The sequence below is a fragment of the Oryctolagus cuniculus genome, chromosome 5, assembly GCF_051225735.1.
Source record: "Oryctolagus cuniculus isolate XC-2025 breed Fujian yellow rabbit chromosome 5, ASM5122573v1, whole genome shotgun sequence".
In the NCBI taxonomy this organism is placed as follows: domain Eukaryota; kingdom Metazoa; phylum Chordata; class Mammalia; order Lagomorpha; family Leporidae; genus Oryctolagus; species Oryctolagus cuniculus.
The window spans coordinates 66,243,984-66,266,385 of record NC_142871.1 but is presented as its reverse complement, the minus strand read 5'-3'; the positions used below and the strand labels follow the sequence as shown (position 1 = coordinate 66,266,385).

The 22,402-nt window shown below is 41.8% G+C and overlaps 1 protein-coding gene across 13 annotated transcripts in view; it reads right to left on the bottom strand.

The window, feature by feature from the left end:
- Positions 1–22,157, bottom strand: part of HACE1 (HECT domain and ankyrin repeat containing E3 ubiquitin protein ligase 1) — a 127,245-nt gene extending 105,088 nt beyond the window's left edge. For 9 of the 13 annotated variants that reach the window (XR_016233822.1, XR_016233820.1, XR_016233821.1 and 6 more), the window contains exons 1-5: positions 21,823–22,149; positions 14,536–14,590; positions 13,157–13,246; positions 11,997–12,101; positions 3,666–3,741 (exon numbers count right to left, since the gene is read on the bottom strand). Coding sequence is in view for 7 of the 13 variants with exons in the window: in XM_089332803.1 (XP_089188929.1) it covers positions 3,666–3,741; positions 11,997–12,101; positions 13,157–13,246; positions 14,536–14,590; positions 21,823–21,898 (402 nt within the window). In the remaining 6 variants the exon portion in view is untranslated. Of the gene's footprint in view, positions 1–3,665; positions 3,742–11,996; positions 12,102–13,156; positions 13,247–14,535; positions 14,591–21,822 lie in introns of those variants that run through there. The other 4 variants (XM_051855408.3, XM_070073753.2, XM_089332807.1 and 1 more) reach the window with 4 other exon arrangements.
- Positions 22,158–22,402: the final 245 nt, after the last annotated feature.

The window sequence follows — 22,402 nt, the reverse complement described above, 5'->3', positions numbered from 1 at the left end:
GTGTCAAGGGCCCAAGTACTTGGGTCATCTTCTGCTGCTTTTGTAGGTGCATTAGCAGGGAGCCAGGTGGGAAGTGGTGTAGTTAGGACTCGAACAGGTGCACATATGAGATGCCGGCATCACAGGCAGTGGCTTAACCCACTGTGCTGGAACATCAGCCCCTAGACACATTTATGATAAAATGAATATGGAAGACAAAGCAACAAGACAGCTAAAATAATCTTGATATGGCAAGCAGTAGAAAGGGAAAGCAGTAGAAGATGGCCCAAATGCTTGGGCCCCTGCACCCTCACAGGAGACTCGGAAGAAACCTCTGGCTCCTGGCTTCATATTGCCACAGCTCCCGCCATTGTGGCCGTTTGGGGAGTGAATCAATGGATGGAAGGCTTTTCTATCTCTCCCTTTCTCTCTCTATAATTCTACCTCTCAAATAAAAAAATAAAATCTTTTCTTTAAAAAAGTAATTTGATTCATATATTTATAAATAATTTTGTTCAATAAAAATTTTTATTTAAAAAAATTTTTTCCATTCCACCTTCTGTAAAGTTCAGGAGGGAAAAGGAGAAATTAGCAAATAAAAACTTATGTAGTTAAATAGATTATATTAACATGGACACCTTACCTTGTCTAAACTAAGTAAACCATGTCTAAGAAAGATCTATCTTAATTAGGATAGGACCAGCACTGTAAGTTAAACCTCCGCCTGAGCACTGGCATCCCATATAGGCACCAGTTTCCCAGCTGCTCCACTTCTGATCCTGCTCCCTGCTAATGGCCTAGGGAAGCAGCAGAATGCGGCCCAAGTGATTAGGACCCTGCAACCATGTGGGACACCCAGAAGAAGCTCCTGCCTCTGGATCGGCCCAGCTCTGGGTGTTGAGGCATTCCATCAGCAGATGGAAGACCTCTCTCTCTCTGTTTCTCCCTCTGTAACTCTGCCTCTCAAATAAATAAATAAATAAATCTTTAAAAAAACAAAATAGATCTATGTAATTTCCAGGTTTTTACAATCCTCTATAGCATTTACCACAACACTAAACATCCTGAATACAATCTTTCCTTAGAGTAGATGATATTATATTGTTAATCTATAATAAATTCTGAATTTTCACAAGAACTACAGATTCCATGTAATTGTCATAATTGAGCTTATTCTAATAGGTCATTCACAGCACAACTCAAATCTGAGGGAAGTTGTTTTGTTATGCCTCACCCCCCCCCCAGATTTTTAATCAAAAAAGCCTTGAAAACTGGCATGCTAAGTGAATATTCAGTATTCTTTTTCATTCACAAGTTAAAAGATTCAAAATGTGCAACTACTGTCAAAGGTTGGTAAGGTTGGTACACTTAACAAAAACTTAACTTCCACCATAACTTTAAAACAACTGTTCATCACATCATTTTATTAATCTCTACAGATTTATTTATTTGAAAGTCAAAGAGACAGAGAAACAGACAGAGATCTTTCTTCCTATGAGTCACTCCTCAAATGGCAGCAACAGCCAGGGCTGGACCAGGCTAAAGCTAGGAGTCAAGAACTCCATCCAGGTCTCCCACATGGGATGGCAGGGACTCAAGTGCTTCAGTCATCATCTGCTGCTTCCCAGAAGCATTAGCAAGGAAATGGACTGGAAATGGAATAGACGGGACTCAAACTGGCACTCTGATATGGCACATGGACATCTCTACTTCTTTTTTTTTTAATTTTTTTATTTTTATTTATTTATTTTTTTTTGACAGGCAGAGTGGACAGTGAGAGAGAGAGACAGAGAGAAAGGTCTTCCTTTGCCGTTGGTTCACCCTCCAATGGCCGCCGCGGCCGGCGCGCTGCAGCCGGCGCACCGCGCTGATCCGATGGCAGGAGCCAGGAGCCAGGTGCTTTTCCTGGTCTCCCATGGGGTGCAGGGCCCAAGCACCTGGCCATCCTCCACTGCACTCCCTGGCCACAGCAGAGAGCTGGCCTGGAAGAGGGGCAACCGGGACAGAATCCGGTGCCCCAACTGGGACTAGAACCTGGTGTGCCGGCGCCGCTAGGCGGAGGATTAGCCTAGTGAGCCACGGCGCCGGCCTACATCTCTACTTCTAAAACCATCAATACTCCAACAAAACAACAAGTTGGTTAAAATTTTTGGATTTCAACAATCCACCCATATCCCTTATCACCTCTCTATATTACTTTATTACATAAAAAATAAAGTATATATTTAGTATGTACATATTATAATTAATAAGTTACATATACTTTATTATATATAAATATTATATAATCATAATTATATAATTATTTATAATTAAATATGTTATATTTATATTATATAAAAATATATAGATATATATTTACTATAATATTCTTGCCAAAATAGTCATATGGCAAAATGGATAAAAACACTAGTTTAAGAAAGATAACAAGTCTGAAAAGGACATAGGCCAAAATGTTAACAGTGATTATCTCTGAGTACAGGAAAGAGAAGAATGTTCAATCCACTGGTAACCTTTCTGGTCATCTTTTTCTTTCTTTCTTCCTAGCCATATAATTTTCCTCTAATGAATACATTAAAGGTGATTAGAAGGACATAATGAAAAAACAGCTTTCTTCTAATGGCCTTACACCATACTTCAACACAGATTCTCCCAGAAGTCCCTTGAAAGTCAAAGACTCTCTTTCCCTGCCTTTGCCTCTGCCTCTCTGTAACAATGGCTTTCAAATAAATAAATAAATCCTAAAAAAAGGAAAATAAATAATGGGGGTGGGGAGGAGCCAACGCTGTGGCATAGTAGATGAAGCCTCCACCTGAAGTGCTGGCATCCCATCTGGGCACCAGTTCAAGACCTGGATGCTTCACTTCTGATCCAGCTCTCTGCTATGGCCTGGGAAAGCAGTAGAAGATGGCCCAAGGCCTTGAGCCCCTGCACCCACTTGGGAGACCCAAAGAAGCTCCTGGCTCCTGGCTTTGGAAGTGCCCAGTTCTGGCTGTTGCAGCCATTTCGGGAGTGAACCAGCAGATGGAAGCTCACTTGCTCGCTCTCTCTCTCTCTCTGCCTCTCTGTAACTCTGCCTTTCAAATAAATAAATCTTAAAAAAAAAAAAAAGAAGGAAAATAAAATCAATGACAATAGTAAGGGATGCAAGACTTCAAAAAAAACAAAGTCATTAGTTTAGAAAGGAGAAGGGAGAGGCAGCCATTATGGTGCCAAAGGTCAAGTCACCACTTAGGCTCGCCCTATCCTATACCCCATACAGGAGTGCTTCGGTTTGAGTCTCAGCTCCACTTCCAATCTAGCTTCCTGGGAGGCAGCAGATGACGGTTCAAATACTTGGGTCTCCACCACCAACACAGGTGACTCAAATTGGCTTCTGGTTTTGGCTTGGTCTGTCCTACCCCAGCTGTTGTGGGAATTTAGGGAGCAAACCAGTAGGTGAAAGATCTCTCTGTCACTATGCCTTTCAAATAAACAATAAAAAAGAGAAATCCATTTTTAAAATTTTTATTTTTAAAAATGGGAGAAACATGGTTAAACTGTAACTTCCCTTAATAAATTATGTTGAAAACTCAACATTCTCTACCTTACTATAAAAAAGTAACTTGCAGAAATATCTCTACTTTGCATTACCATCACATTCATCATTTTCAAAAAAGTACTTTAATAAAACTGATAGCACTTACTGCTGTAAGGCCTTCATTATTACAAATGTTGACATCAGCACTGTATTCTAATAATTTACTCATACATTTTTTTTGCCTGAAGAGAAAAACAGATAGTCACAGATCATTGGCACTAGAAAAATATACAATCATTTTACTAAAACATTAACAATAATCAACATTAGTTGATGATATCATTATCTGTATCTGCAATATTTAAATATTTAAAATAAAATATAAAACTGTTTTTATGATTCAAAGATAGCAAAGAAATGGCACAATTCAGTTTTGTAATTCAAATTACAAACTTCTAATATTGATTAAATACATGGAATAGTGATCTTCATTAGAGACATAAGAAAATGTAAGTCTAAATGAAAGGGAATGCTTATAACAAAATGATGTCAATGTTGTATCCTATATTCTTGATTACAAAATATTCAAAAGATAACATTCAAATGAATTACAAAAACATAATCAGAAAATCAGTAAAATGTTGAGTCCATCCACTTTTTTTCAATTACTTTTGTGGTAAAATACATGTGACATAAAATTTACCATCTTAACCACTTTTAAGTGTACAGTTCAGTGACATTTTACTTAGCATAATATCTCTAACTTTTATCCATATTATAGCATACCATCAGAACATCTTTCCTTTTTAACGCTAAATAATATTCCATTATATGTATTTACCATACTTTGCTTACCAGTTAATGGACACTCAGGCTGCTTCCACATTTTAGCTACTAATGAATAAGCATGTGAAATTATTTCTTTAAACTCTGCTTTCAATCCTTTTAGATTTTCTGCCAGAAATAGATCCGCTGGATCATATGGCAATTCTACTTTTAAATTCTGAGGAACTACCATATTGTTTCCCACAGCAGCTTTATCATTTCACGTTCCCAGCAAGTACACAAGAGCTCCAATTTCTCCACATCCTCACCAATACCTGTTATTTTTTGTAGACATTCTAATGGGTTTGAGTTGCTATTTCATTCTGGTTTTCTGTTTTTTTCTTAAAAATTTATTTGAAAGGCAGAGAGAGGAGAAAGAAATCTTCTGTCTACTGGTTCACACCCCAAAAGTCCACAACAGCCGGCGCTGGGCAGGGCCAAAGCCAAGATCTAGGAACTACATTCCAGGACTTACATGTGGATGGTAGAAACCCAAGTAATTAGAACACTAACTGCTGCCCCCCAAACACATTAGCAGGAAGCTAGATTAGAAGTGTGAAGTAGCTGGGAATTGACCCAGGCACTCTGACAATGACCCAGTGGCTTCACCTCTTGCACTACAACACCCACCCCTATCATTGGTGTTCTGATTTGCATTTCCCTAATTACTGATGTTGAGCATCTTTCCAGGTTCTTATTAATCATTTGTGTATCTCCAGAGAAATATCCATTCTTTTCCTGTTTGTTTTTAAATTGCTATTCCATTTTGCTTACAATGTTTCCTCTAATCCATTCCCAGTAACTACACAATATTCATTTTAATTCCCCTTCAGTACTGAAACCTGTATGGATTCCTATGAACTACAAGGAATCTCATACTCCCCTCACATGGTCATCAGCTTTGACATATATATATATATGCATACTTTTATATATATGTAAAAACATATACCATATACATATAATATACATTAATATAGTATATCACATAGAATATATATATGTGTATGCACTATTATTTACTCAACCAGATCATACACTTCTTCATGCAATTGTTTCTTTTTTTTTTAATATTTTTTTAATTTATTTGACAGGTAGAGTTATAGACAGTGAGAGAGAGACAGAGAGAAATGTCTTCCTTCCATTGTTTCACTCCCCAAATGGCCGCCATGGCCGGCACTGCGCCAATCCAAAGCCAGGAGCCAGATGCTTCTTCCTGGACTCCCATGTGGGTGCAGAGGCCCAAGCACTTGGGCCATCTTCCACTGCCCACCCAGGCCACAGCAGAGAGCTGGACTGAAAGAGGAGCAGCCGGGACTAGAACCGGCACCCATATGGGATGCTGGCGCCACAGGCGGAGGATTAACCAAGCGAACCACAGCACCTGCCCCATGCTATTGTTTCTTTTCACTTAGTACTAAGCATAGCCAAGCACACAGTAACTCTCAATAAAAACTTATTATTTATTAAATACTCAATATTGTAAGTCATTGGCTAAAACTCTTAACAGTTGAAAAAAATCAAAATTACTTGGTTGCTTTAATTTTTGTACCTGAAACAAAGTTAAATGCCATTTAAAAATCAGTATTATAATCAAAAGAAATGGGAGAAAATAAAGATCAAAGTAACCTTCAACTTCGAATATTTATAAAGTTTCTTTATCTAACATATTGTTATGAAACTTTATGAAATAAATACTTCAAAATGGGAAAGAACAGACCAGATGAAGCCGGCACTGTGGTGTAGCAGGTAAAGCCACCGCCTGCAGTGCCAGCATCCCATATGGTCACTGGTTTGAGACTCAGTTGCTCCACTTCCGATCCAGCTCTCTGCTATGGCATGAGAGAGCAGTGGAGGATGGCCCAAGTCCATGAGCCCCTGCACCCGTGTGGGAGACCCGGAAAAAGCTCCTGGCTCCTAGCTTCAGATCGGCCCAGCTCTGCCATGTGGCCATTTGGGGAGTGAACCGGTGGATGGAAGACCTTTCTTTCTCTCTCTGCCTCTGCCTCTCTCTGACTTTTAAATAAATAAACAAAATTTTTTAAGAAAGAAAGGAAGGAAGGAAGGAAGGAAGGAAGGAAGGAAGGAAGGAAGGAAGGAAGGAAGGAAGGAAGGAAGGAAGGGGAAGGAAGAGAGAAAGAAAGAGAGAAAGAGAAATTAAGACCAGACCAGACAGTTCTATTAAAGTATACACATTGATGGAGTAGACATTTAGTAGACATTTAGCCTGGAAGTTAAGATGCCCACATATCACACTGGAGCACCTGGCTTTAACTGGCTTTAAATCTGAGCTCCTAGTTCCTGACATTAGTTTCTTGCTGTTGCAGACCCTGGAAGGCAGCAGTAATGGAAGTAATTGGGTTCCTAACACCCATCTAGGAAGCCTGGATTGCATTCTCAGCTCATGGTTTCAGCCTGGCCCAGTCTCAGCCATTGTGCACACTTTGGGGGATGAACCAGTAAAAGGGAGTGTATTCTTTCTCTTCCTTCCTTCCTTCCTCTTTTTCTCTATGCTTCTCATATAGATACATTTTTTTGAAACCAAATAAATGTATTGTTTAAAATGTGTGTTTGTGTCTATATCCATATGGCTGGATTTCTAAAACCTGATATCCAGAAGCCTGATGTGAACCATTAGTCTAGTACCAAAATAAACAGGATATGAATAGGTGGGAACAGAACAGGGAAAAAGAGCACAAAAAAGTGTTTAGGGTAGGAGTTCTTGGAAAAAAGCAAAAATCCCTCTCCCAAAAATAATCCCCATCTCAAAGTGAACTGCAAAAGGTACAGAGAAATATAAAAGAGAAATATACCCTATTTTTTTTTAAGATTTTATTTATTTATTTATTGAAAGGTAGAGTTACAGACAGTGAGAGGGAGAGACAGAGAGAAAGGTCTTCCTTCTGTTGGCTCACCCCCCAAATGGCCGCAACGGTCGGAGGTGCAACGATCCAAAGCCAGGAGCCCGGAGCTTCTTCCAGGTCTCCCACACGGGTACAGGGGCTCAAGGACTTGGACCATCTTCTACTGCCTTCCCAGGCCATAGCAGAGAGCGGGACTGGAAGGGAAGCAGCTGGGACTAGAACCAGCGCCCACATGGGATGCCAGTGCCCACATGGGATGCCGGCGCCACAGGTGAAGGATTAACCCATTGGGCCACAGCGCTGGCCCAACCCTATTTTTCTTACTCATTACTACTACTTCCCAGATTATGAGTAAGTCAAAACAACCCGTACATGAGCACCTATTTTGCTACAAATTTAAAAGCAAAATAGTAATTAACATATGGGCTCTGTCCTTTATGAGTTCATAATATAGCCCAAAAAATAACAAAAGTTTCAAACCTGACCAATAAGCACCCTAAGGATACACAATAATTTCAAAGTCTTCTAACATCCTCTTATAATTTGAGCAATGTCAGATCTCGCTGTACAAGGAAATAACTATTTTCCTGCCCAGATATTATAACAATTTCAGGAAACTTATAGTAACCCAAATGACACAGGGGCAGTCATCCAAGTGCTCTGTGGAAGCTTAATGGGGCTTCTATTGGAAAGGGGAGCAATTCAGTACAGCACTAATGGTAAAAAGAGAGAAATGATAAAGCAGGCCAAAAGAAATATGCTACCCATCAGACAAGATAGCCAAGGGAAGAAAACAAAAAGCTAAAACCAATAAAAAAGATGCGCCAGCAAAAGAGACAGAGTACAATTTTCCTATGATTACTGCTTTAGTATGGACTTACTGGAACTCATCAAGAAATGAAAAAGCAGCTTCTGAAAACATTTGCAGCTACAGAAAGTAACAAATGCTCAAGTCCATTAGCAAAACAAAATGCAACTCTAAGTTGTAAAACATACCCATTCAATAAACAATAAAAACCAGAAAATTTAAGTGTTGAATATTGCAAGTAATCTTTACAGAAATAAAGGCATCCAAATTAAAGAAAGGGTCATAAACTTTTATTCCTTTTTTTCTCATTGACTTGCTATGTGAATCATAGTATTTGTCAAATTTCTTCATTTTTAAAATGTAATGGTTTTCTTCAATTATTATTAATACAAATAGTAATCAAAATCATTTTCTATGTGCCATTTAAAAGGCTTTTATTTCTAACAACAAAAAAGAGTGCATGACAAGTCTTTGTCCAACAAAGAACTTCTTGCTATTTAAATCTAAGACCTATTTCTTGGTTCTTAACACTGAATTCATGACTAAGTCTCATCCTACAATGACAGTAGACTTTTTAATCCCTCCCCTGCTGTCCAATGCATCCTTTTGTTCACAGTTTAATTTTAATTAAAGACATTTTAATACATGCAACATTTTCACTTTATCACTATCCTTCCAACACTTGGGATGGTGTAGCTGGATGTGAGATGAATTCAGCAAAGGAATCAACGATTTACTATATGACCTTAGATGTCAACATAGCTAATGTGGCTAATTATTATAAAACAAAGTGTTTAATAGGCACATGGTAGCCTGCTATAACAATGGACACTTACGCTGGCTCACATGCTAAATCAGGAACCAGGGTAGATAAGACAGGGTCAAAGGACTACACATTTCCACTATCAAACCTGGACATCACTATGGCTCTTATCTTTTGGGTTCTACTTTAATCTTAAATGTAAAACTCTGGCCTCAGATCAATGCAATGGGCAATGTTAGCTTCATGTCCATCTTACTCAGGCAGCCACCTCAACTATCCAGAATCCCAGGTTAAAATTAGAACCAAAAAGAGCTTCAAGAGAAACCAAAAGAGACATAGGGGGAACACACTTATGTTGAGTTTTACAGTGTTTGAAAAGGATTACAGGGGTGGACATTTGGCCTAGCAGCTGAGATGCTCAAGTTCCAAAGTGCAGCACTTAGGTTTGAAATCCAGCTCGGCTCCTGACTCCAGCATCCTACTATACAGACCCTGGAAGACAGAAGTAATAGCTCAGGTAAATGGGTTCCTTCCACCACCGAGTTCTGACTGGCTGCTGCAGGCATTTGGGCAGTAAACCAGCACATGAGCTCATTTGTTCTCTCTCTCTCTCTCTCATTCTCTCACTTTCTGTGTCTCCCAAGTAAATTTTTTTAAAAAATTTTAATTGTAAAATTTTTAAACTTATATACCTCAGGCCCTGAATCAAAAACTACTTATTTCCACTTTAAACATAATTCTAATCATTTTGGATTGGTTTCTCAGTCCAACAGAATTTCAAGAAGTGAAAAACAGTAGTAGAGGCAGAGATATGACATCTGGAGCTCCTGGCAGAAAAGAAGGGGAAAAAATATATTCCAGTAGGATTTAAAATAGCCTACTGGGGCCAGTGCTGTAGCATAGCAGGTAAAACAGCCACGTGCTACCCCAGCATCCCATATGGGCACTGGTTCGTGTCCCGGCTGCTTCACTTCCGATCCAGCTCTCTGCTGTGGCCTGGGAAAGCAGTGGAAGATGGCCCAAGTCCTTCGGCCCCCGCATATGCGTGGGAGACATGGAAGAAGGTCCTGGCTCCTGAATTCAGTTCAGCGCAGCTCCGAACATTGCGGCCAAAGGGGGAGTGAACCAGCGGATGGAAGACCTCTCTCTCTCTCTGCCTCTCCTTCTCTCTCTAGGTAACTCTGACTTTGAAATAAATCTTTAAAAAAAAAAAAATTAAAAAACCAGCATACAGGGGGGAGCTGGTGCTCTGTAGAAGAAGTAGATTAAGGCCGGCGCCGTGGCTAATTAGGCTAATCCTCCGCCTTGCGGCGCCGGCACACTGGGTTCTAGTCCTGGTCGGGGCGCCAGATTCTGTCCCGGTTGCCCCTCTTCCAGGCCAGCTCTCTGCTGTGGCCCGGGAGTGCAGTGGAGGATGGCCCAAGTGCTTGGGCCCTGCACCTGCATGGGAGACCAGGAAAAGCACCTGGCTCCTGGCTTTGGATCAGCACGGTGCGCCGGCCGCAGCGCGCTGGCCGCGGTGGCCATTGGAGGGTGAACCAACGGCAAAAGGAAGACCTTTCTCTCTGTCTCTCTCTCACTGTCCACTCTGCCTGTCAAAAAAAAAAAAAAAAGTAGATTAAGTGTCCGCCTGCGGTACCAGCATCCCATTTTTGCAACAGTTCAAGTACTGGCTGCTCCTCTTTTGATCCAGCTCTCTGCTTATGGCCTGGGAAAGAAGTGGAAGATGGCCTGGGTTCTTAGGCCCCTGCACCCATGTGAGAGACCCGGAAGAAACTCCTGACTCCTGGCTTCAAAGTAGCCCAGCTCTGGTGTTGCAGCCATTTGGGGAGTGAACCAGCAGATGGAAGACCTTCTTTCTGTCTCTCCCTGTCTGTAACTCTACCTCTCAAATAAATAAATAAATCTTAGGGAAAAAAAAAAAAAAAATACCAGGCCAGCGTTGTGGTACAGCAGGTAAAGCCACCATCTGCAATGACAGTTCAAGTCCCGGCTGCTCCACTTCTGATCCATCTCCCTGCTAATGTGTCTGGGAAAAGCAGTGGAGGATGGCCCAAGTGCTTGGGCCCCTGCACCCACATTGGAGACCTGTAAGAAGCTCCTGGCTCCTGGCTTAGGCCTGGCCTGGCACCAGCCATTCCAGCCATTCAGGCAGTGAACCAGTGGATTAAAGATATCTCTCTCTTTGTTTTCAAATAAATAAATCTTTAAATAAAAATAGCATACAAAACATAATAATGATCCTAATGATAACAAAGGTTATCAGGAAAAGACAAAAGTATATTTAATATGCCATTTTTAACTTTGTCACTTTTTAGAAATACCTATTTTTGGCCGGCGCGGTGGCTCACTAGGCTAATCATCTGCCTGTGGCGCTGGCACACTGGGTTCTAGTCCCGGTTAGGGCGCCAGATTCTGTCCCGGTTGTTCCTCTTCTAGTCCAGCTCTCCAGTGTGGCCCAGGAGTGCAGTGGAGGATGGCCCAAGTGCTTGGGCCCCTGCACCCACATGGGAGACCAGGAGGAAGTACCTGGCTCCTGGCTTCAGATCAGCGCAGTGCACCGGCCGCAACGCGCCAGCTGAAGCGGCCATTTGGGGTGTGAACCAACAGAAGGAGGACCTTTCTCTCTGTTTCTCTTTCTCTAACTCTGCCTGTAAAAAAATAATAATAAATAAAAGTAAAAATTTAAAAATGCCTGTTTTTACATTTTTAGGCATATAATTTATTTTAGAAAACTTGTTAGAAATAAAATTGAAAAACAGATTCAGCACTCAAAGAAGTAAGCTTGCTCTAATACAGATCATTCTCAAATAACTAAAAACAAATTGGGTATAATATATTCACTGTTTTTAATGCCATGAATAAATTAACTAAACAAGCCACTTGGGAAATAAGCCAAAGAGTTAAGGTGGCAAAAGATTAGGAGAGAAAAGATCAACAAAAAACAAAGGAGGAAATGATAGTTTTCAAAAAATAAAATGCTAATATAAGCAATAATGAGTTTCCACAAATTTCAAAAAAGATCAGTGAACAATTTAACAAGTTATTAAATGTGGTAGTTATTTGAATGTCTTTGGGAAATAAAAAATTATAGAAAATAAGATATGCACATCATATTTCTGATTTTCCTCATGGCAAATATTGGGAGAAAAACATCAAGTCAAAATAAAGTGTCCTAGAATATGTTAGTCATAATTGATAATACACTTAAGCTACTTAAGGAAAAAAAATATTTACCCATTTCTAGCTGCCAAATGAAGCGGTGTACAGCCTGAAATATCTTGATAGTTAGGGTTTGCTCCTTTCTTTAGCAGCAGAACCAAGCACTCCACTGATCCACAACTAAAACAATTTAAAAGACAGTTCAGATACAGTCCACATATAGCCATATCTGACATAGATAAATTAAATGACAAAAAATTCTATTAAATACAATAAGGTCCACATTCTGTCAGAAATAGTGAATATTTTCTATTTTCAATATGGGACCGTCAACTATGAAAGCTATTAAGTATTTGAGAAATTCAAATAAAGTATTAGTTCATTAAAGAAACCATACAGTACTGTCAAATTTTTCCAGAAGTCAAATTCATCATGAAAAATTAATTTCAACACATCTACCTAAATTCTGAAAAAGAGGAGATATCAGTTACCTAATTGATAACACACTGGAAGACTCTAGATAAAAATCATTCTCTTCTCAGGGCCAGCATTGTGGTGTATCGAGTAAGGCCGCAGCCCACAATACTGGCATCCCATATGGGTGCCACTTCAAGCCCTGGCTACTTCACTTCCAATCCAGCTCCCTGCAAATGGCCTAAGAAAAGCAATGGAAGATGGCTCAAGTGTTTGGGACCTGTCACCCATATGGGAGATGCAGATGAAGCTCCTGGCTCCTGGCTTCGGCCTGGCCCAGTACTGAACACTGTGGTCATTTGGGGAGTGAACAGTGGCTATAAGATCTTTATCTCTGTCTCTCCCACTCTATATAACTCTTTCAAATAAAATAAAATACATCTTTATAAAAAAATCATTCTGCCATCTAGGTCAAAAATATAAAACCAATGACTTCATGTGCACTAAGTATATCCTCTTTATCCCTCATGTTGGTGGGATAAAAGAGAAATGTTAGTGGATGCATTCTCTAAATACATCCAAGAAATACAGCACCCATGCCTAAATATCTCTAATCAGATCTAGAACAAGCTAAGACAATAAGGACATAAGACTTGAGTCCAATATAAAAGTTAACAAGTTACATATGCAATACACTGGACGCTATGCCCTAAGCTAGATAAAAAACTACTCAGCTGCCTGGCTTCTTTCCCCATAATGACTATGAAATAATGCTGATTCCTCACTCTAGAGTTTTGAACCAAAAATATCTTTAGTCTTACTTTGCTGCAATGTGAAGCAAGCTTCTTTTCACACGTCCAAAAGCATAATTGACATCAAATTTTGAATTTGATAGTAGTTCAGAAACAGACCTATGCAAAAAAAAATTCAGAGAAATCAATATGTAAAAAAGTTTTTAAATGCAACAAATCAAGTGAATAGCTTTTTTTTAATTAATTTATTCATTTATTTATTTATTTTTGACAGGCAGAGTGGACAGTGAGAGAGAGACAGAGAGAAAGGTCTTCCTTTGCCGTTGGTTCACCCTCCAATGGCCACCGCGGCTGGCACGCTGCGGCCGGCGCACCACGCTGATCCGATGGCGGGAGACCAGGAGACCAGGGCCCAAGCACTTGGGCCATCCTCCACTGCACTCCTGGGCCACAGCAGAGAGCTGGCCTGGAAGAGGGGCAACTGGGACAGAATCCAGCGCCCCGACTAGAACCCAGTGTGCCGGTGTCACTAGGCGGAGGATTAGCCTGTTGAGCCGTGGCGCCAGCTGTGAATAGCTCTTTAGCTACTACTCCTAATTTTTAAAGGATTCTGTCCCCTATCATTCAGAAAACAAGGCATTAACATCTAAATATAGCATGGTATCCAGGGCAACATCATTCAAAAATCAACTAGTTTGATCAAAGATCAAACTGAAAGATTGCTGAAAGATTTCTCATCTGCCACTTAAACAGTGCTGTATCAGCTGCTCTGAGGACACCCAACACAACAAAGTGGCTTCAGTTCACTCAAGATTCTTACAAAGGGCATGACTGCTTTCCTTGCCAAAATTGAGCCTGCCTATATTAATTTTGGCCAAATAAAATAAGTCAGACAAAAACACTTTTAATTATACCAAACAGGAATTTTAAAGTAAATTATTTATATTTTAAACTTGTTTCAAAATATAGTTTCTCTTTACTTTCCTCTTATAGCAAACTACTCACGGCTAACCAGAGCAGAGCTGACTGCTGCAAGTTTAAAGACTCACACTGCCAATTACCTGTATCTTATGCATTCCCCTGTAAAGGAGTATCAAGACCAAACTAGTAAAAGGAACAATGTAGTAATATTTGTTCCCTCAGTCCTAATCTTTTATCATAAAGATTAGAAATGACATTTATATGAAACTACCATATTTTTCTCAGTGACCAACCAATACTTGAATTAATATCTGAATTAGAAAATCTCTTATCACAAAATTTTACAGCTAACACGGGTCCTAGAAAATTGTGTTCCACATTTCACAGATAGAAAACTACAACAACATTAAACAACCTGCCCCAAGACATCTATGTCAAAACTGTATGTGTGCATGTGTATGTTTATTTACATGTTTAGAATAATCTACATCTCTTAAAAAGCATAAATTTATGAAACAGGCTCTCACCTGTGTTGATCAGCCATAACCATTGGCATTAATGTATAAACAGCAGTTTCATTATCTGAGTAAAAAAACAAAATAAATACATTAATGTCCAAGAAATGATACTTTAGATTAAGCATTTTTTTTTTAATTCTACACAGGAAACAGAGAAGAGAGATGGAAGCATGTAAAATAGTGCAAAATACCAGAGGTATAGCAAAATCTCAGTAACACAAAATTTCATATCCCCTCTACTGCTTATCCTGTTTACTTTTACATCACAATAAAAGAACTCTGCTACTGGATGTAAGAAGAAAACTAGAGACCCAATATTTTCTGCATCTTTAACAACTGAAATTTCTTTTACTTCCAAAGACTGTTTAGAGACATTGTGTTTTATCATACTTATACACAGACTGGAGGAATTTTAAGTATATAATAAATATATGCTAAAATAATTTTTTAAATATTCACTTATTTATTTTTAGTTTTTCAAAGGCAAAGCGAGAGAGAGAGAGAGAGAGAGAGAGAGGGAGGGAGGGGGAGGGAGGGAGGGAGGGAGGGAGGGAGGGAGGGAGAAACAAAGAGTCAGAGATCTTCTCTCTATTGGTTCACTCCCCAGTAGCTGCAACATCCAGGGCTGGGACAGACCGAAGCCAGACGGCAGGAACCCCATCTGAGTCTCCCACATGACTGGCAGGGACTCAAACACCTGAGCATCATCTCCACCCTTTCAGGCAGATTAACAGTGATCTGGATCAGAAGCAGTGTAGCTGGAATTGTAATCAGCACTCTGATATGGAATATACGTAGGTGTCCTAAGTGGCAGCTTAAGCCTTGGTGCCAAAATGACCACGCTAAAATAATTTTTAAAAGATTTATATTTATTTGAAAATCAGAGTTTCACAGAGATTAAGAGAGAGAAAGAGAGAGAGAGAGATCTTCTATCTACTGAGTCACTCCTCAGATGGCTGCAACAGCTTCTTCCAAGTCTCCCACATGAGTGGCAGGGGCCTGAACACTTTGCCCATCTTCTGCTGCTTTCCCAGGTCATTAGCAGAGAGCTGGATTGGAAGTAGAACAGCCTGGACATGAACCAGGGCCCATATGGGATGCCAGCATTGCAGGCAGGGACTTAACCCACTACACCACAATGCCAGCCACCTAAAATTTTAAAACCATAAGCATACATATTACTCGCCTCTTGCCAGTATTACAAAAAAAAGAAATCATTTTAGAAGTTTTGATACAACATTAAAACCTTAACTTTACTTATCACTTTATACAACTCACAACATTAATATTTATATATGTTATGGCATAAAGTGACAAAACCTTGATCCAAAAGAAAATGTTAAAAATCAACATCTATGATACATATTATACCTATATACATTGTAGCTAATGCTTTCAAAAAAAAATTTTTTTTTACTTGAGGGCAGAGTTACAAAGAGAGGAAGACAAACACACAGACACACACAGAGAGAGAGACAGAGAGAAAGAGATATTTGAGGCCTAGCGCTGTGGCATAGGGGGTAACGCTGCCGCCTGCAGCGCCAACATCCCAGCTCTCTGCTATGGCCTGGGAAAGCAGTAGAAGATGGCCCAAATGCTTGGGCCCCTGCACCCACGTGGGAGACCCAGAAGAAGCTCCTGGCTCATGGCTTTGGATCGGCGCAGCTCCGGCCAATTTGGGAGTGAACCAGCAGATGGAAGACCTCTCTTTCTGCCTCTCCTCTCTCTGTGTAACTTTTTCAAATTAAATCTTTAAAAAAAGAGAGAGAGAGAGAGAGATCTTCTATCCACTGGTTCACTCCCCAAATGGCCACAATGGCCAGGGCTGGCCCAGGCCAAAGCCAGGAGCCAAGAGTTTTTTCAGGGTCTCTCATATGGAAACAGGGGCCCAAGCACTTGGGTCAGATTCCATTGCTTTCCCAGACGCATTAGCAGGGAGCTGGATCGAAAGCAGAGCAGCCCGGTCTCCAAACAGTGCCCAAATGGGATGCCAGCATCATAAGTGGTGGCTTAATCTATTATGCCACAGTGGCAGCCCCTTTAATTTTTTTTAATTTTTTTTTTTTTATTTGAGAGGTAGAGAGGGAGGGACACAGAGAAATGTCTTTCATCTGCTGGTTCCCAGGCCACAGTTGAGAGCTGGATGGGAAGAGGAGCAGCAGGACTCAAAACAACACCCATATGGGATGTTGCCACCCAGGTTAAGGCTTAACCTTCTAAGCCACATAACACTAGACCTGGATTTGTTTTTAAAGATTTATTTATTTTATTTATTTGAACAAGCCAACTCCACTTTAATCAACTAATAAAGGGTAGCATCACCAGAAGTAATACACATCATGTAGCTCCTGTTATGATCCACTAAGAAGGGCATATAACATTTGTATTAGTCTTTTCTTTTTTTTTTTTTTTTTTTTTTTTTTTTTGACAGCCAGAGTTAGATAGTGAGAGACAGAGAGAAAGGTCTTCCTTTTCCATTGGTTCACCCCGCAAATGGCCGCCACGGCTGGCGCCCTGTGCCAATCCGAAGCCAGAAGCCAGGTGCTTCCTCCTGGTCTCCCATGAGGGTGCAGGGCCCAAGCACTTGGGCCATCCTCCACTGCCCTCCCAGGCCACAGCAGAGAGCTGGACTGCAAGAGGAGCAACCAGGACAGAATCTGGCACCCCAACCAGGACTAGACCCCGGAGTGCCATCGCCACAGGCGGAGGATTAGCCCAGTGAGCCGCGGCGCCGGCCCTGTATTATTCTTGCCAAAAATGCAGAACTTCAATCAAATCATGAGAAAACATCTAACAAGCTCAAATTAAGGGAAATTCCACAAAATACCTGACGAGTCCTTTCTAAAAGTCTTTAAAATGTTTTAATATGTAATAGATGTACATTTTCATGTAGTATAGTGCAATTTATTTATCTGAGAAAGAGAAAGAGACTGAAAGATGCCAACCACCGGTTTACTCCCTAAAAGTTTGCCAAGGCCAGTGCTAAGCCAGGCCAAAGCCAGGAGCTGGGAACTCAATCCAGGTCTCCTATGAGGGTGGCAGGGACCCAACCACTTTAGTCTACCTGCTGCCTCCCAGTGTCTGCATTGTGCAGCTAGGACTTGAACCAAAGAACTCTGGTATGTCATGTGGACATATTAACCACTAAGCCAACACCCACAATTTCTTAGTTTTAATAACTATTCTAGGGGCAGGCGCTGTTGGCGCAACAGGTTAATGCCCTGGCCTGAAGCACTGGCATCCCATATGGGTGCTGGTTCAAGTCCCCTCTTCCAATCCAGCTTTCTGCTATGGCCTGGGAAAGCAGTAGAAGATGGCCCAAATGCTTGGGCCCCGGCACCCACGTGGGAGACTCGGAAGAAGCTCCCAGCTCCTGGCTTCGGATCGGCGCAGCTCCAGCCGTTGTGGCCACTTGGGGAGTGAACCAGCGGATAGAAGACCTCTCTCTCTGCCTCTCCTCTCTCTGTGTAACTCTGACTTTAAAATAAATAAATGAATCTTAAAAAAAATAACTATTCTATGGTTATAGAAGATGTTAACTTAGGGAAACCTAGGTGTAGAGTGTATGGGACTATTTATACAACTTTTATATCCTCTAAAGTTACTTCTTAAAGTTTTTTTTTTTTTTAAGAGGAAGAACTGTTATAGATTAAGAGAGTCTTCAGAGATAAATTAACCAAATGTATTGTGTGAATCATGTCTGGATATTAACTCATGCATCAACTGTAAAAGGATATTCTTCAGACAATTTTTTAGGGAGGAAGGATGAGCAAGGACTGGGTATTTGAAGATAATAAAAAATTATTACTAATTGCATTGGTTCTAATACTATTGATGAGTGTGTATTTGAAAAGTAATTTATATATTTAGAAATACATACTGAGCGGCTGGCGCCGCGGCTCACTAGGCTAATCCTCCGCCTAGCGGCGCCGGCACACCGGGTTCTAGTCCCGGTCGGGGCGCCGGATTCTGTCCCAGTTGCCCCTCTTCCAGGCCAGCTCTCTGCTGTGGCCAGAGAGTGCAGTGGAGGATGGCCCAAGTGCTTGGGCCCTGCACCCCATGGGAGACCAGGAGAAGTACTTGGCTCCTGGCTTTGGATCAGCGTGGTGCGCCGGCCGCAGCGCGCCGGCCACGCCGGCCATTGGAGGGTGAACCAATGGCAAAGGAAGACCTTTCTCTCTGTCTTTCTCTCTCACTGTCCACTCTGCCTGTCAAAAAATAAAAAGAAAAAAAGAAAAAAGAAAACCTTAAAGAACAAGTGGCTTTCATTATATACAATTCTTCCTTAAACCATCAGATGGGAGTGATTTTTTTTAAACTGAAACTACCCTAATCACCATTCAAAAACATATATTAAAATAGGTTTAGAAGTCTGTGCTTTGGCACGATGGGTAAAGCCGCTGCCTGGGGTGAGGGCATCCAATGTGGGCACTGGCTGGAGTCCCAGCTGCTCCACTCCAATCCAGCTCCTTGGTAAATGTGCCTAGGAAAGCATCAGAGGATGGCCCAAATGGTTGGGTCCTTGCACCCACATAGGAGACCCAGAAGAAAACTCCTGGCTCCTGGCTTCGGACCAGCCCCACTCTTCTGTTGCAGTCGTTTGGGGAGTGAACCAGTAGATGGAAGTTTCTCTCTTTTTCTCTCTCTGTAACTCTGCCTTTTAAATAAAATAAATATTTTTTTAAAAAAATGGGTATAGATTCTATTATTTCATTAAACAAATCACATTCACTGTAAGTGCCATAATTTAAACTGTAAGTATTTTCTCCACATATGTGAACAATACACTCTTTTAAGGGCCACTGAGAATCCATATCCTCCAACTTCTGTCTTTTCCTTCTCTTTTTCTCTCACAAGCATAATCCCCTATGTTAGCCCTACCAGAATGATTCAACAACCTGCACTTCATTACTCTGTGCACTTCAATACTCAAGTTTCCTCTGTCTCTGGGAAACATAAATGCACCCTGCCCCCTACCTACAAATCCAATAAATAAACTGCCCACTCAACTCATCTTATAGGACAATGATAATTTTATAGTAAAACCTGATTTAAAACTTTAGAGCCTTGATAATTTGTTCTTCAATGTTTATTGATTGCTAAGTTCTAACAAAGCCAAAAAAAATCTTACTTCCTAAATTTAGAAAAATCTCAGAGATCTGTTCAGCCCTTAAAATGCAAGCATAACAATGTGGATTTTTATAATGAAAAGGTACTACAAATGATATATTTGAAAGCCAGCCATAGAAAATTCAAAAAGATTCAAGAGAACTAGAGACACAATAAATTAAATTCAAGGAACCAATTCACTATAATCAAAGAAAAATGTAAACTACATGAAAAACGTTTAATCTTTAATTGTAGTACTCCAGTTTCCTGGCACTCTAAAACAGTTGGTAGAACTGTCTAAGGTATGAGTTGAGAAACTGATACCTAGAGCCTTAAAAATGCTGACATAATTAGATATTAGTCTTCTACAAACTGACCCTAAGCAAATAGTTAGGCAGACTAATTCTTAAGTATTAAGCTGCTCCTCATAAAATCACTTATAAAAGCAAAAAATTAGATTCAATACTTGTTATACTCCTGCTTTGAAATCCTGCAAAATCTTCAGACATATTTAAGATATTTTAAAAAAAAAGTTTGCAATGTTTTCTAAATAGAAAATAAAAAGACTATGTATTATGATCTTAAATTGGGAGAGAAAAATAACAATGGAAGGAAATAAAATGCTAACATTGTTTTATTACTGGGAAGTGCAATGACAGATGTTTTATTTTATTATTCTTTACTTTCCAAATTTCCCACGATGAAAATATACTACTTTTCAAACCATCCTTTAGGGGCAGGCATTCTGGTTTAGTGGACACTGCCTGCCAGTCCCAGCTGCTCCACTTGGGATCCAGCTCCCTGCTAAACAGATGGACCGTGTTGGAGTCCCTGCCACCCACTTAGGAGATCCGGATGAAGCTCCTGGCTTCTATCTTGTTGCAGCAATCTGGGGAGCATACCAGCTACAGAAGGTCTGTCTCTTCCTCCCTCTGTAACTAATCATAAAACAAAACAAAAGCCCAACCTTTAATAAAGTCTCCTAAATTACATTCATGTAAAAAGGACTGAGACTTGAACTAGGTAATACAAAGCGCAAAGTCAATGAAACTGTACATGCAGCCTTCATCATCACATACCAACAATCTATGAGAAACATGTTGTCACAGCAGCACTTAAGAAATGGATTCAAAGGTTGGAAAGAGAGAAAAAAAGTTGAAGATGGAAGTCAAGGTACCAAAATCGGGATTGTTTTAAGTCAATTATTTCATGCTAGATGGGTATCAGACACAAAATTATTTTTGAGACACAATCACCACACATCCTTCCTATTCTGCATCCTAAGTAGAAACCAGGGAAAACTTCTCCAAGAAAATTATCCCCCGAGTCCCCAGTCTCACATTTCTTTCACGACTCTCTCCCAAGGCCTACTTCGCTAACCTACAAACCTCCCTGGCAGCAATTCAAAGAAAATTCTGAAACACAAGATAAAACCGCTACAAAGCAGAACAGAATTCACCAGCTAGAACCCGGCATTAAGATACAAGTGTCTTAGAGGCAGCAATGCCACCCCCACTGCCACTAAACCCCCTGAACTCTGGGGCTGCACACAAAACAGCGCCCCCACTCCCATCTCTTTCATTCCTGGCGCTGTACCAGTCCCGAGGAAACCCTGGCACACTGAACTCAAAAAGTCCTGAACTCCAGTGTCCACGCCTCATTCCTCTTTGTAGTCTCGGCCCAGTTCCCACCGAAGCCCCCCTTTGGATGAACAAACGAAGACTGGGGCAGGAATACGTGTCAGGGACAGTGGATACACTGCTAAGGACACACGGTCGGCTCCTGGAGGAACTGCGTGATGTTGGACAATCTTTTGTCTGTGTCCGTTTTCAAAACGCACGCAGAAAACTGGAACATGGCCCACAACTGTTAATGTTTCCTGAATCCGGGTCATCTTTCTGCCTCTTTGCCAAAATCTCCAGCGGTCGGTCGGCAGACCTCGGTCCCCGCTTCTCCCCGCAGGAGGTGCCGCACACAACCGACCCCTCCCGCAAACTCCCACCTGCCGGACCCGGAGCCGCGGGCCGCTGAAGGCCGGGGGTCGCGGCCCGGCCCCTCCCCGCTGACCAAAGTCAAGAGTGGGCGTTTTCTCAGCTTCCGCTGAGTTCTTCCTTGGGACCCTGACGCGCCCTCAGCCCCCGCCCCCGAGCCGCCCCGCGTCGCCCCCAGCCCCGCGGCCCCGCTCACCCTCGGGCAACTCCACGGTGCGCGCGCGGCGCAGCGAGCGAGTCAGGCGGTTGAGCTGCTCCATCGCTCTCTCCATCCTCGGCGCGTCCGCCGCGATCGCCCCGCCGCGCCGGCGGCCTCCGCGCCCAGCGCCCTACATCCCGCCCCGGACCCGTCCAGAGAGCGGAGGAGCAAGATCAGCCAGCGCCTAGGACTGCTTGTGCCGTTCAGGGGCCACGTCCTGCGGCCAGCTAGCAGTGGCCACCGAGGCGGGGGACACCGCCGCCGCTGCTGCTCGCGCCTTCCTGCCTCCGCCGCTGCCGCCTCCGCGGCTTCCCTCCCGGGCTCGCAAGGCCTTCTGGGAATGGTAGTTCAGCCGGGCAGCGCCGCGGGCCGGGGGCGGAGCCACGCTGGGCGCTCCGGGGACCGGCCAGAAGTACACCGGGTAGGGGTTTGTGATCTGAGATCAACGCCAGGACTGCCAGTCTCTGGAGAGACTTCCTGGGGCTCTCACGCCCTCTCCTATCCTCCAAAGTTGTGCAGGAGCAGCCCCCTGCACGTCTGTCGCTGCCCTAATGGAACTGACTGGAGGTTTGCACAA